The sequence below is a fragment of the Erithacus rubecula genome, assembly GCF_903797595.1.
Source record: "Erithacus rubecula genome assembly, chromosome: 1".
Classification (NCBI taxonomy): Eukaryota; Metazoa; Chordata; class Aves; order Passeriformes; family Muscicapidae; genus Erithacus; species Erithacus rubecula.
In genome coordinates this window covers 36,003,662-36,019,246 of record NC_136658.1, presented here as the reverse complement: position 1 = coordinate 36,019,246, position 15,585 = coordinate 36,003,662, and the positions used below count along the sequence as shown (strand labels likewise).

The following is a 15,585-nucleotide window of genomic DNA, read 5'->3' as shown; positions in this document are numbered from 1 at the left end:
TAATGAAGGTTGTTTGCCTGAGATCCCTCTGAGATCACTAAAGATTTTCACTGACTGTGAATCAGCAATTATTTGATATTATTATTTATATTAAATATGCAACCAGGGACTGAATTCCTCGTGCATTTGTAGTCACTCTGCCATGCTGGTAGTCCTCATGGATGTAATTCATCTGACAACAGATTCTGATATCTATATCTGAACCAGTGGTAAGATTCTTTTACCATTAATGATTTCCTGTATCCTGACAGTAATCCTAAAATAGATCTTGTGATCCTTTTCCTTAGAAGTGTCTGTTTGTCTCACAAGAAATAAGACAGCCTAGGTTAACATCTATGCTCAAAGTCACATGAGATGAATTCCACCCTTCACAACCAATCTTTCCTGGAGAGTTTAGAGGATGAAGGTGAGAGGTGAAGATGCAGATGCTTGTCAGAGAAGGGATGTTTTCAGTTGAAGGGAGGGATGTAGGTACATTCCCAGCACAACTGCAGCCAAGTCTGACCAAACAAGTAATGTATATATTTTTATGCTTTAAAGTTTGGACATATTTTAACAGTTACTATTATCATCACATTTTCTACAAAAGAAACTCCCTTTCTCCTCAGCATCAGTCTTCTCCCACTTCGATTTGATGTCTTAATACTCTTCATTGTGTTTTACATTTCTTGGCCCATCCCTAGTGTCTCTTCTACCTTTATTTTCTCCACTGCCAAAGCAAATTTTCAGTTTCCCTACCATATTCCTACTCTCTCCTCTTTGGAATAGTGTGGTTTTTTGCTTTCTTGCTCCTTCCCTTGGTCACATCTCTCTTTTCTCCCCCGCCTGTCTGTCCTTCTTTCTCTTTTTTCTCCTGTCTTACTGCGAGTCTCTTCCCTTCCCATTCTCCTCACCTACCTCTCCCAAGAGCATGTTTTGGAATGTGTACTGAATTTTAATAGCCACAGCCTGGTGTGTAGAAGATGACGCCACACCAGTGGCCAGACTTTGCTGTGCCACCGCCTCGTGCTCCAACCACATTTTCTGCCAGGTACTCATTGTTCCCCTGCCATCTCCTGCCTTTCCTCTTCTGCCAAGCTCCACGCAGCTGAAATGGTAACAGCTGTAAAAATGTCTCTGCTGCTCCCATCCACGTGTCCCGGGGGCTGAGGCATTGACCATTGGAACACTGCCTTGAAATAATCAATAACCGTGGGTGACGCGCCAGCCTCGCGCTGGCCAACCAGGGATAACTTGGGGTATTTCCTCATTCTCAGAGAGAAACAGCTATTTGCTTAAGAGAGGCCGTCACCCAAAAACCTCGCTGTGCCTCGCTCACACAGCCACACTCCAGGAGAGAGGAGCTGGAAAGCCTGAAGCTGGCTGTGGGGAACTCTGGAGGCCATCTTAGCCTGTTTGGAAGGTAAGCAAAAGTATTTACATGCTTACTGTAGCATTAAAAAGAAAAACTTTCTGAAAACCTCACTAAAAATTAGAAGCTTGCTTTAGCCACCTTGCTTAACGAAGCTGTAGAATGTGCTTTTGTTTGGTTAATTAATAAAGTGGTTTAAGTGCTTCTGGCAAACCGGAGTGTTTTCCTAAGCTGTAATAACGCACGCAGATCCTCTGATGTGCGCAGGTGGAAAGGCGGCATCGATTCTGGTGGCAGAGGCTCTCACTAGGGCTGGTGATTGTTGTTTAGGTTAAGCTCTCCCTGCAGTTTGAAGTGGTATTGAGATAGGTCAGAGAGAATGAGCTGGAACCCCCAGTTCTTCAGACAAAGCAGCGTCGTGGTGCTTTGCGCCGTGCAAGAACTGGGCCCTCCAGCGATGGACGAAAGATGCAGAAGTGAATTTATAGCTCAACTACAAGGCTTAGCTTTTGTAGAAGGAGCTTAGGCTGTGCCTGTGCTTGTTTGCTTCTTTCTGGGGAGAGGAAGTAGGTGAGGTTGGGCAAAGAAATGGAAAAGCTAAAGCTGGAATGAGATGGGAAAGCAGGCGGGCAAGAGTCAATGCAAAAAAAAATAACCTAGACATTGGTTATTTGAAAGACAGGAGAAATATCCAGTATTCTTTCCATTTTCTTCCATTCCCATTCTCACTCCATCTTTCACTTGCACGTTGTTGGTCTGTTTAGATTTTTATCTGCTTGAGTCAGGGCTTGCTTGCAAAGTGCTTTGCCAAATTTTGAGCTCTGTATAAACAACAGGTAATGACCGCAAACACAGAAGTACCTCTGTTAAAAAATGATCCCATCTAGAATAGTTTAATGCCAGTTAGCTTATTTTAAAGATGGATTATAAAGCTCAACATGACTGCAAAGTGCTCAGGAGAAAAGGCACAGTGCTCTTGTTGAACTCATGGCAGAAGAGAACAAATTCTAATTTTTTTGCTGTAGAAATGCAAACTCAGAAATCATCTCTGGCAACCACAGCTGCTTGACAGCAATATATGGCACCCCAAAAAGTCTTTCTGTTTTCCCTCTCAGCTGAAGAGGTCTGAGGACATCTCACCTTCTATCTTACCTTCTCTCTTCACTGTCTTCATTCTGTCACCAAAGTCTGTTTTAGCCTGTCTTTGGCTTTCTCAAATGGCTTCAAGCTACCTTTCATCTGGGCCTTTTCCTTGCTTGGGAACCCAACCTTGATTGATTTCTGTGTTCCCAGCCTGTTTAATACCTTCTCCACACCAATCTTTGTCATAAAACTTTCTGGATTAGCCAATACACATGAGTAAATTGAGGGACATTTCACTGCTGACTGCCACAGTTATTACAGAAACTATTTGCCCATAGCAAGCAAAGGCATCTGCATGAAATGGTGTTTGTCAGTCCTTTTTCTACTCTTGCATATGTTAACTTACAGGCTTGCCTGTAAGCTGACAGTTCTCTCCAAGGACAGAAATCCACAGCTTGATATTTTGTATTTTCATGCACATTTTATATTTTTATGCATTTGAAAGCCATGAGCTGGAATAAAGCTATGATAAAACATCATAAAGAAGCTGTGATCAGTTTGTGCCATAAAATTGAAGGTAGTATGTAAGTTCAATTACTTCTGACCCAGTAGTCTAAAATTTCCAAACTGACATGGAGATATATCTGTGGATCCTGTTTTGTACCAGTCAGGCTTTTCTCTCTGTCTATAGATCACAGCATGGGTGCAGTGTGAGCTGAGGCTATAGACTTTGGTGAACAGGGGATCTGATAACAGCCTACAAAAAACTGGGAGGTGACCAAGGTGATGGAGTGGTATGAGAGGATACAATGAGGAGAAACAGCCCTGTTTACATCTTTGGAGTTTCAGACTGGACACGAGAAAAGACTTTTTCATCAAGGGATTGGGTCAGCCCTGCAACAGGTCACCCAGAGAGGCAGTGATGGCTCCATCCTTGGGGGTTTTTAAATCTGAGCTACACAAAGCCATGGCTGACACAGTGACCTAGAGCTGGTGGTAGTGCCCTGCTTTCAGCAGGAGGTCAGACTGGACACCTGAAGAGATCTCTCTCAACCAATGCTTCATCTATGTCGATTCTTTGATTTTTTTAAAAAATAACCTGAGTGCTACGAAATACTAAGCTACTGTATGCTATGACAGACCTCTGAAAATGAGATGGAATGGCTTTTTGACCTGCCCTTAGCAAATAGACACAGAATTAGACAAGATTGCAGCTTCTGAGATATTTTAGGGTGGGTGCCAAACAGGCCCATAATCCACAGTCTTATCTACCCATATGTGCAGAATAAGCACGTCACAGTAAACAACAATAAATATTTCTCCAGTTCTTGCCAAGGGTGTAGTTTTGACTGAAACAGAGGAAATGCAGCTGGAAAGCACCATGGGTAGACTTCCCTGCTTGTCCCAGTGCCAAGGCAGGGTTGAATATTCACATGGTATCATTGGTAGCTGTAGTGGGTCTAGTGCTGGCCAAATGCCAGTGCACCCACTACAATTATTTACTCATTTTCTGTTGTGATAAAAGGGTTAGGAGGACAGCAAAGCAGGCTCAAATTTTTAAAGGGTATAAAGAAAATTTTACTAACAGAACTAAAAGAAAAAATAAGAAGAAAATCAGAATAAACCTTCAGAACACTTCTCCTCTCCCTACACCCTCTTTTCTTTCCCACTGACCATGTAAAGAGACAAAACTTGTGACTTTCAGTCAGTTTACCACCTCTAAAATAGTTTTTCTTCAGCACACTGAGGGAGAGGAGTCTCTCTTGCCATGCTATGGAGACGTTTCCACAAGTAACAGTTCTTTTGTGGCTTCAAGGTCACAGTAAATCAGCCAACCAGAAAAGGAAAATCTGTTCTCAGTGTGAAAGTCCCTCCCATGCATTGCAGGTTTCCCACAGCTACTTTCATGAGCCTTGTCAACTTACTGGGGAGCTATTTTAAGGTTGAGCTGTTCTAGCATAAAAACAGAAGTTCTCTTCATCCATCCCTGGGAAGAGGTTTTCTTCTTCAATTCCTGGGTCAAAGTTTCTCATCTCTCTCTGTTCAAGTTTCTCATTGGATCACAGCTACTGCAACATCTGCTTATTTCAACACTGATGCTTCTGCTCGCAGAAGCAGTGCTACATCCCACAGGGAACCACTCCCCCAGCTGAAAACCACACAGAAGCCATTTCCTGCTCCTCTAGACCTTCAGTGCAAGGGATTTCAAATCAGCTTCCCAAGACAGCAGTCCCAGAAAACCCAGTGCATGCACCTCTCCTTTCACTCAAGCCTTAGCCCTGATTGCCAGCCAAGGTATCTGTTTGTGAGGTCATGGTTTTTTATTGATATCTCTAATGGACAGACAATTGCCCATTAACAACTAAAATGAAACTCTCTGTTCATTTCCTACCAACATAGGTTTACCATTTTAAACAAATTCCATTAAACATCCCAGCTTTGAATAATTTAATTTTAAATAAATTCTCTGAATGGAGCAGGGTCTGTAGAACAGGATTACCTGTGTAGGTCTTACCTGAAACATTTCTTTATACAAAATTGATTCTTCTTTCATTAAAGAATAAAACTGCTGAAATCCAGTGCTCCCTGCATTACTGTAACCTAAACCTCCTGTGTCTTTCCTGAGCAGAGAGCTGCCATGTGCACAGGGAAGTGTTCAAAGTGCATTGGGATCACCCTCTTCCCACTGGCAGTATGTGCCATTGTCTCCAACATTCTCCTGTACTTCCCCAATGGGCAAGTACTGCAGCTCAGCGAGATAACCGATTTGGTCTGGTTTTTCCATGGCATTCTGGGAGCTGGGATACTGGTAAGAGATGGATGTTTCTTGTGGCTTTTGTTCTGTTCTGTTTTAAATTTGGGGGCAAGAAAAACTCAGTTAAAAGAAAGGTCATAAAAATGTGTTTTGCATAAACTTGTGAGAGCTTAAATGAGAAATTTGGTATGTAACTAAGAAAATGCAAAAAGAGGCAAAAAAAAGTGGGGAATACATCTTTTCAGTTAATCAGAAAGCCTGCTCCCTGTGTGCTCTCAATTATCTACCCAAGTGCAGTTAAAAAGCTGAGCAAGTAACATGCATATGAACAGTACTAGGCAGATGGCAAACTGGCACAGAGCTGGCCAAAAAATAAAAGAATGTTTAAGAATAATTAACTTAGAAAAAAGTGAATCTCATTCACAGTCCGACTATGATGCAGCTGCTACTTTAGTCTCTGGAAAGCCTGCGTGGATCTGGTTCATACTCATAATTTCCAAAGCAGAAACATGGTATAAGATCATTCAATAAACTGTTCTCCACCAGCAGCTCGTCTGCTTCTTCTTGTGGCTACCACTTGGGCCTATTACTCATGCTGAGCTTGAACATAAGCATGGGTTTGCAGAAGGAAGAAGTGGAACTACATGAGAGACCTTGTGGAAAATTCGGATCTCTGCAAGCCCAGGAGTCATTGGCGTTCAATGAAAGGAAAGGCAGATGTGAGAGCATCACAGGCTCATTGAAAACATGTCTTCTTTCAAGCCTTCCACACAGACTTGCCTGTGGCCAGCACCACATACATCAAAAATGAGAACAACTAGTCAGAGGGAAGGAAAAATTTGCATTGACCTTCAAAACACGGCATTAGGAGTAATTATTGATCCACAAACAGTGCTGTTGAGCGTACACGTTTTCCAGAAAACAGCATGAGAAATGCCCACAGGGTAAGGGGAGAGAAAGCATTATCATCAGCTCCATCTTCCAGGTGCTGGAAGCATGGGAAAACGAAGATTGGCTTCTTGGTGTCCTAAGGACTCAAAACAAGGGATGGAATGTCCCATGTCTGGAGTCTGGTTCTTATCCTGACACTACAGTGAGGAAAGATGAAGCTGCAATATATTCCCCCATGCACCTGGCTTCCTCTCAAAGGCAACTGAAGCAAGCCAACAAGTTGTGTGATCTTGGAGAATCTCCCCAACAGCTGGGACGCAGCCTCCAGAGTCAAGACTGTGGGAGAAATTTCAGAACAGCCTGGCTTAGCTCTGTGAGCCAGTAAACCTCCCTCCACCTGGGAACTTTATCTGTAGACTGATAGATCATCAGTCTTTGGCTGAGCAGCCAGCTCCACCCTTTCCTCCACCCCTGATGAATCTCTAATGGAAATTATATGACATGAAAACCTCTCAATTTCCTTATTTCAAATATTTAGGATGTAAAGAGAGTAGGACTGGCTCTATGTGTCATAGTAACGTTTTTCCTCATGTAACACCTGTGTGCAACACAAGGAAATGCCTGACTGAGCCATGGCCCACACACAGCTCTTGTTTTACTGACAACAGCCAAACCCAGCAAATTCTCATTGCCATGTCAAAAGGCAGGTATTTATAATCAGGCAGTGCATAAAAAGAAAGCTGCCCAGCAAACCCTTCATCCTGAGCCAGGCTAATAGATGGCACAAAAGTGTTTGCCGCTTAGATGGGAAACCTCAAAAGAAAAATGACAGCCCAGGAGGAAAAGGAGTGTTGGTTTGATGGGCAGAGGTATTAACTCTTCTTCTGAGTGCCAGACAGTTGAACACCAGGGCTGAGGCTGCCTTGGGGACCATTTGTGATTATTTAAGATTATTTATTATTTTCTTTGCAGGAAGAGGAGCAAACCTCTTTTCAACCTCAATGCTCTACTTCTGCAGGCTTCCAGATGTGGTCCAGCCACCACTGTAGGTGCTGTAGGTTGCCTCTAGGGTGTGCATAAAAGGCAACAGAGAATAAATCCTTTGAAAAATACTTAGGAGCCTACAGACCTAAGCAAGTTTCATAAATTGTCCCACACTGTTCAATAGAGATATTCACACTACACACATAAATTCCATGCACTTTGCTCATCATGGTAATTCTGCTCTCCCTGCTCTACTTGAGAAAAAAATCTTGCCAGCATCTAATCAGGTCATTTTTACAGTTTTTACCTTTTATGTTTTTTGATTGTTTGATTGATTGATTGATTGATTTGGGTTCTCCTTCTTCCATTCACTTTATGGTAACCATTTCCTACTTTCTCAAATATTCCTTTACTTGTGCTGTTCTTTGAGATGCTGTAACCAGCACTGGTGTGTAGAGACAAGGCAGTGGGAGTGTGCTGGCTGCACAGCCAGACCCACAAAAGCTTTCTTGCCCTCTGGCTACCAAACTAAAGGCAACTTTTCCTAACTCCAGAGTGTCTATAAGGCAGCATTATATCCCGAGTCATAGATGGCTACTGACTGAATTGTATTGGTCCAGTTCCACTTGATAATTACCATGAAGAAAGCTGATGTGAGCTGGAAGTTCCCTATTGACTCAAGTTCATCTTGTAGGTTTTCCAGAAGTTTAGCACAAAGAAAAAAACAAACAAAAAACAGCGCACACCACCCCCCCCCAAAAAAAAACAACCAAAAAAACCCCAAACAATCAACCAAACCGAAGTCAGATCTGTTTCAAGAAGCTCAAGGTTGATTTCCTAATTAAAATCCAGAGTGGAATGCTCAGGAGGCTTAAACTGCCATGATTCGTAGTCCAGCTATGTATCTTTTCTGGGCAGAAATTCAGTTTTCTCAGAACTGACACATTTTTTCTTTCAAACAAAAAACTCTCAACAATACTGTGCTGAACCTTTTTATACCCTGAAAAAAGCAGTATAGCTTCAGCAATCAGAATTAATGCACCAGCAATTTGCCAGACAGCTCTAGCTGTAATCCCACACTTATTTCTGAGAAACTCTTCAGCAGCACCAGCATCCAAGCAGGTATAATTCCCAGAGAAGAGTCAAAAAGTGACTTGTATTTAAAGAACATGCTGCCCAAGCTCTTAGAATTTAAAAACCAGCCCAGCAGAAGTGCTGCACACCAATCCAGTGCTTTTCTTACAGGTTATTTTGCCGGCGTTCATGATGCTGGGAGCAGGTGGAGCAGGATGTTGCGCTAACAGATGTGGGGTAAGTGGATATTTATGTGTTGAAATGGCACTACAGAGTTTGTGCAACAGCTCTTTAGATGGCTGCTCAGCAGGTGGAAATGTGCAGTGACAAACCAGCACACCACTGTCAGCAGCCATGTCAGGGAAACGTAGAAGAGGAGCTTGATCTACAGCGTCCCTGGGCTGGGGCTGAGAGCTCAGCATCCTGCAGTTCTGACCAGGAGCTCACATGTGCCCACATGTTATACATATGGAATGAGAAAACACAGTTCAGGCTCTCTGACACCTAAAGAAAGGCCAGAGAGACTTTTTCCTTGATATTTAAGAATATTATAAAGCAAGCGCTCCTGAGAAGAGTGTTTTCCACACATTCAAAGAGGTGAGTGTTACAGGGAGATCTGAAAGTTGATGGTCTTCTTCTTCAAGGGAGGAAACCTCGGGCAAAATTTGCTTTGTGGAGAGTGGAAGAAAATGCACAGCTATCCACAGTAGGAGTGCTCAGATGTCCTGACTATAAGGGCTGCACATGCAAGGCAGGGTATGGTGTGAGGTCCTGGAGAGCAGAGGACTCCTGGAATTTGTTCAAACATTCACAATTTCAGCAACTTCCCAAAGTGCCAGAGCTCCTTGGGAGGTAGATCTGGATTGATCTGCTGAGAGGTCCACAACCACTTTCACCTACTGGCAGAGAAATAGCCCTCGTGGAACTACTCAGGAGCCTCTCTAATCCAAAGGCTAGTTTGGGCATCTTTCTGCTTTGGATATGTTAGGTACAAAATGATAACTTACACTGAATACTCATAATGGCAAAATTGCTTATCATAGTTAAAAAAAAAAAAGTTAAATATTACTGATCAGACTTTTTGTTCAATTAAAATGTAACATTTTCCTCAGGGCAGGGACTGTTCTATTTGATTTTGCACAATTCCTGGTTAAATAGTTTCAGACTTCATCAAAGCCTTTACACACTGCCAAAGTATCTTTGACAGTAATAAAAATTACTGTGTTTCTCATTCACTTTGGTGAGCTCTCTAGTTTTCAGTGATTACATGCTACATTAAGGTTTTTCATTAATCAACTTTAAATTATTACTTACAAACATACATCAGTGACTTATTTTCCTTGCACTATGGAGTAATGAATTTGGAAAGTAATAGATTTAGAAAGCTTCAGTGTCTTGCAGCTTAACACGTACACCTCTGAAATCATCCACTGCACTGACATGATGAGGAAAAAGTCTACCCAAAACACAGCTTCTCTCATTGCATCAGCAAACAGATACTCCAGTATTTCTGTCTTCTTAGGAGTTCCTGGTAGAACAAGAATAGCCATAACAGCTTTCTAGACAAACAGACATAAGCAGAGATATCCAGATAACCAGACAGAATAACAACTCCATCAAAAAACCAAAAATTATAAAAACACTTCCAGACAAAGAAACAGAGAAGAAATGTGTATGGAACAAGAACCAGATTAATAAAGAGCAGCACAAGCTGGGACAGGAGGAACTTGGTAACTTCACCAATGTAGCTGATGCAAACATTCAAACACTGAATTCTAAGAGTCTTCATCAGCTCACCAGGGACAATTCAATTTTGAATTGATAAAGAAGGGAAAATCAGCAAAAATTATCAGCAATTTTTTTTTTTTTTTCAGGAGTACAGAACAGGTCAACATCATGGGAAACAAATTTCAACACACTCAAGTATCCCAGCTTAGGCCTCCTGTTGCAATTAAGGACACAAAAGAGGAAATGAAATATTTTAATGAGAAGTACAGCTAGGGAAAATGCTGAAAGTTTTAGATGATGAAATGGCTAATAAAATTCTTGGATTTTCACAAATTATGAGGCAAGCCTCCAGAAAAGTCTCCAGATCAGTAGATAAAATGGGGAAATGCCCCTGCATGTCTAGAAAATGCTGAGGAGAGGCAATCTAACAGCTGCAGCAACTTCAGACTCCTCTTTCAGGGGCAAGTCTCTGTCTAGATGATCTTGTACACAGTAAGGGAAATAGTTGGGATGAGGCTATTCATATAGTAAACAGATTCCAAATGAGGCAATCATATGACAGAGCACAGTCATCAGAGACAGCACTGGCAAGTACTACTAGTACTAACTGCTATCATAAAACATCATAATACCAAAATATCATTTGACTTTTTCTTCATAATTATCTTTGGGATGCCCTGTACTGCTATGCTATACTAAAATGAACTGTTAACATAATTAAGATCCTTCAACCAAGAAGCAGAATGTGCAGTTGAAGTAAATGGGCAAACAAACGGGGGAAAGTGATTCAGAATAGGTAGGAGTTTTAAAGACAGTATCAGTCACTCACCTTCACCACAAGGCATGGTTGGTGATCTTATTGTGAGAGACAGCTACAACCCAGACACTTCCAGGACAATAGACTAAATTACCCACATTCTGCTGACAATGGAGCTCTGCTAGAGGCAATCCAGACAACACGCAGATAAAGACTAAAGAAAAGTATCCAGCTTTGCAAGAAAAGACTGAGTTGTTAATCAGTTATGATTAAAAAAATCCCATGAGAAATCCCAGCAACTTTTAACTCAAGGATTGTTTTAGAGGCAAAACAACACACAAAATTAGCCAATTCACACACCAGCATCTTGCAAGGTTCCACAGAAAGCAGTCAGCTGGCAAGCTGGAAACTGCATTCACCAGCTTGAATACATTCAGACAGAATATGTTCAGCCTTTTCAGGGCTTTGTCAAAAATCTCCAACATGGATGGTGGATATTTCCATTTGACTCTGTAGTGCAGTGGTCTGTGGAACATCTGGGACTAGGAGATTCCTACCTTCTTTGTGGGCTGGTGGATTTCATCTGGTGTTGGCTGGAAACAGGGAATTATGAGATTTGAGATATTTGGGTTTAAACCTGAGTCATGGATGAGAGTATTTTGTATGTGCTTCCTTGGTCATGCCACTGCCCTGACTTTATTGCAGGCCTGCTGCCTTCTCTCTGCTCCAGTCTTCTCCTGGCTGTATCAGTCTGCCCCACAGTTTCTTCCCTCACTTGGCAGAGTTGTGAACACCACAAACAGTGATTCTTAACAAGACTATTGGGGAGCCTCTCCCAGATGCACCACCAGTAGCACCCTCCTGGGATTTTTGTTTCTGTAGACAAAGAGCAACCAGATACATCTCATTCATTACTAGAAAACTAGCCCAGAATGGAGTAAAGTAACATCTGTGTGGGAGTGGCTGATGTAAAACATGAGTGCATTACATACAATTTGAAGTCACTGCTGGCTTGTTGCCACATGCAGCACAATTAGATTTCTCAACATGAGAAGTGGTAATCATGTGTCATGGTGTTGCAAAATGAAGGAAAGCAGCAGTAAGAAAGGCTCTTCTGCATTCCATCAATTAGCAAAAACAACTAATGTATCCTTTGTTGCTTTCATACCTGGTTCAGTACTTGCTTTCTTTTTTCAGTTCGTGCAAGGGTCAAGAAAGGTGAAGAGTTGGAAATGCAAATGCACATGATACAGAACAGATCAATCCAGGACTGACCTCATACTGGCTTTTCAAAAAAACTCACCAGATTTTTCATAATTGATAGCTTAAGATAAAACTCTGAATAAGTTCTTTAACACCTAGGACAGCTACAACAGTCGGAAAAAGTAAACTACTCTTTATTTCCATAAATTTAGTAGCAGTAGTAGTTTCAGCATAAAGTAAGTGACAAGAAAGATAATTTTTTTCTCTTTCATTGTGATCTCTCCCTGCTACTCAAACCTCACACAATGCTGAAGGTCTTTTCCCTTTCAGATGCTGCTGTCAGTGATCCTGTCTGTGCTGGGATTCGCAGGAGGAGCATATTGTGTGGTCATCTCTTCATTGGGGCTGATTGGGGGTCCTCTGTGTGACACAGGTGATGGAGAATACCTCTATCCTTTCAGGAATGACACTCTAGAGTGAGTATGGCTGACAAGCTCATCCAGTTTCGCTTTCCCTGATCTCTACCCTATCCTTTTTAAGTGAACTTGGATTTTTTCCAAAATGAACTGATGGTTCACCCTGTGTACACCTAAACTCAATAGCATGTTCCAGCTGGTCATCTCTTTGACCAGGGCTTCATTCTTGGGTAAATTGCCTGAGTTTCATCTGCTGTGCTTGCCACCAGCCCCTTGTGCAATTTGTACCATGCTTTCAAAACACCTGTGAGCTGTGACTCCCACTGGAGTCAAAGGGAAATGTTTGCTTACTGTGCCACATTAATCTGTTACATTATCAGGGATTCAGCTGGCACTAACTACTTCTGAGAAGCAAAATTCTTCTTTAAAGTCAACCTTGACAACCATGCTCTTCTAACCAGAGCTAGAGATATTGAATGGACTGGGCTGAGGCACCACAGCAGGAATGGAGAATGTAGAGACACATTTTAAAACCATCGCAGACCTTTCTCTTTATTAACATAATTTTGACATACAACAAAGAGTAGATTTTTGTGTATGCAACAAAGTACAGATGTGGCTCTCCTTCCTAATTACCAATTGCAAAGGAAATTCTGGGGAGGATCACCAGCTTTGACCAATCAGAAAATAAAATGCCAGAAAACACAGAAAGCATTCTCAAGTTTTTATTTTCTAATACCTTGCCAATTATTTTCCTCTATCACAGAGACAATTATTTGTTTAACCAGACAACATGGAATATTTGCAAACAACCTGAAAACATCATCCTTTGGAATATCGTCCTTTTCTCTATTCTCCTGGTCATTGGTGTGATTGAAGCTGTTCTTTGTTTCATTCAAGTCATCAATGGACTCACTGGCTTCATATGTGGCACATGTATGAGGAGAAGAAAGGTTGGTATGCAGTAAAGCATGCTTTATGTTCTTTCCAGTTTTATTTTTCAGGCTCTGGAATGGCACATGAGAGATGAGGGATCTGCACAGTCTCTGGACAAGCTGCTCTGGGCAGTACAGATGCATTTGCACACTTTCTGTCTGTCACATTGCAGTCAGGGATAACCTGATCCTCAGATTTTTCTAAAGAGTATGACATACTGACATACTCATTGCATGGTTCTGTTCATATTTAAGAAGCCTTATTGATAAAGTGCAATGACCCTCCCCAGTATTTGTAAGTGAGAGAAAAAAAGTAGAGATGTTTTAAATTGATCAAATGTAGTAATATTGTAATTTCACAGAACATCTTCCAAATTTCACTTATCACTACTGCTTCCTTTTCATTGTTTATTTTCATTGTACAAGATATTTGCAGTAAGTCAGATTTCCCATGGAATATTAACAAATCATCTTTCATTCATTGTCTTTCAGACAAATATTTCTGGAATGTGAACGACCTACAAGGAATGCCAAGACAAGCCCCAAACTACCAATTCACATACAAAAAGGATAGTGCACTGTACTGTTTTACTTATGGGAGACAACAAAAAACATGGTCAGATGTTTCACAGGGCAAAATGATTTTTTTATAAAGAAGTCAGGGTGCAAAAGGGCTAGATCATTTCAGTCTGAGACTCCACATTTTCATCTCTCTAAACAGACCTGCTAAACCTCAGGAACTGGCTAAAACATTAATCTATCTGGCCCTTACTGCTGTACTTGTGTATAAAGCACAGCAGTCCTCAGATAAAAGATCACCACTTGCCCTCTCATGTATGTGGGAAATGCAGCTGCTGTTAATGTGTACATTTATCAGCTGCATGAAGCAGGTGCTCTCTGGCTGATGTAAATACTGTCCTGTCCTCCCCAAATCCCACCGTGAGCTCACCTGGCTGTTCCTATTAATATTCAATTGGGGCACTCACAGATTTGAATGAGGATGAGCTGGGAATATATAGAGCAATGTTTGAGACACTGCAGAGGCAACAGGAGAATGTGGTTTTCAGCTTCTTTCTGCCCCCCTGGAGCCAGATCCCCTTGCCAAAGCCCAGTGCACTTCTAAATCTGTTCTTCAGGAGCATCTGAGTGTTGTGGCAGCCTTAGGGGAGCATTTGGGTCAACACAGACAGCAGGGTTTGCAGCAAGTTTAAAATGTCTGGTTCAACAAAAGGGGGAAGAACCTCACCACCAATTTTGCCTTCATGAAACTGCCTAAGAATTTCACTAACAGGGATCAAGGAATTAACTCACCAAAGGTAAACACAGATATATGTAGTAATTACATGCAGCTTAGCAATAAATAGAAGATATAATCTGAAGGCAGCAAATTGCATCAACTTTAGGTTTTTTTGCAATAGTAATACCAACCAGGAACTGCATAATTCCCCATCATCACTCAAGAGCCAGCTCTTGAACTTGAGCTAATATCCATGACTGGGAAATTTCAGAAAACTCATAATTTTAGACACATCCTCAAAGATTAATTCTTGGACATGAACTGTCTTTCCTCTGTCAGACAAAGCATGAAATAATATTTTCTCATACTGAATGCACGTAGGCAGCTATGAAAACCTGAATATATTTAAGGCACTTGGAGTCTATTTTTCCTGATTTATGTTTTCTCAAAGTTGTTCATATTTCTGCACTGTAGCATTGGAGCAAGCTCTTTATTGCAGACATACATGGCTGCTTGTGCTGTGCAGCAGGCAAAATACTTCACATTCTCCTTTATATAAAATGGAGTCAGTTGCCTAGATGAGGAGCATATGCACCTTGGAGCATAGTTTCACCCCTAGAAGCAGGAAATTTATCCTATAAAACTTCAATGTCACTTCTGTAAAGAAGAAAGGGTAAGACTTGCTGAAGTTTGCAATCCATCACAGGTGCATCCAAACCTGCCAGGTGGCCTGAAAAGCTCATGTTCATTGCCAGGAGTGAAACATGGACAGTGCAACCACATACAGCAGGCAGCAAACCAGGAAAAGAGTTAAAGGACAGTGGGAAATAAGGATATTCACATTTAGTCAGGTGGAGAGAGACTCCTTCATCAGCACAGGGGCTCTATGAACTCTTCACAGTCCCAAAATACCCACCCTTCTTCATCCCTTAGTTTTGGCTCTCTGATTCTCACCTGTGGAATAAAGCCAACTTTGGCTGTGCTAGCACCAGGAGAGGAAGAGATACCCACTGGCCCATCTCCAGCACAGAAGAATAAATGCTCTGTGTTGCTGTCACCTGCTTGTTCCAGGCTGTCCTGCCTGGGATGTCTGTGTGCTCCTGAGAACACCCTCTGTCCTGCCAGCTGTGTGACCACTGGCCTCACTGATATGTGTAAATATTAAATATTG

At 41.7% G+C, this 15,585-nt stretch overlaps 1 protein-coding gene across 2 annotated transcripts; it reads left to right on the top strand.

The window, feature by feature from the left end:
- Positions 1-1,256: 1,256 nt before the first annotated feature.
- Positions 1,257-13,824, top strand: LOC306807829 (transmembrane 4 L6 family member 1-like). Of its 2 annotated transcripts, none has more exons than XM_079317768.1 (6): positions 1,257-1,402; positions 5,064-5,243; positions 8,310-8,375; positions 12,157-12,302; positions 13,009-13,195; positions 13,670-13,824. In XM_079317768.1, exons 2-6 carry the CDS (start codon positions 5,073-5,075, stop codon positions 13,688-13,690), a joined length of 591 nt encoding a protein of 196 aa, XP_079173894.1. In that variant the 5' UTR covers positions 1,257-1,402; positions 5,064-5,072; the 3' UTR covers positions 13,691-13,824. The 2 variants fall into 2 exon arrangements, with proteins under 2 accessions (XP_079173894.1, XP_079173895.1); XM_079317769.1 differs by having other exon boundaries at positions 1,269-1,402; positions 5,061-5,243.
- Positions 13,825-15,585: the final 1,761 nt, after the last annotated feature.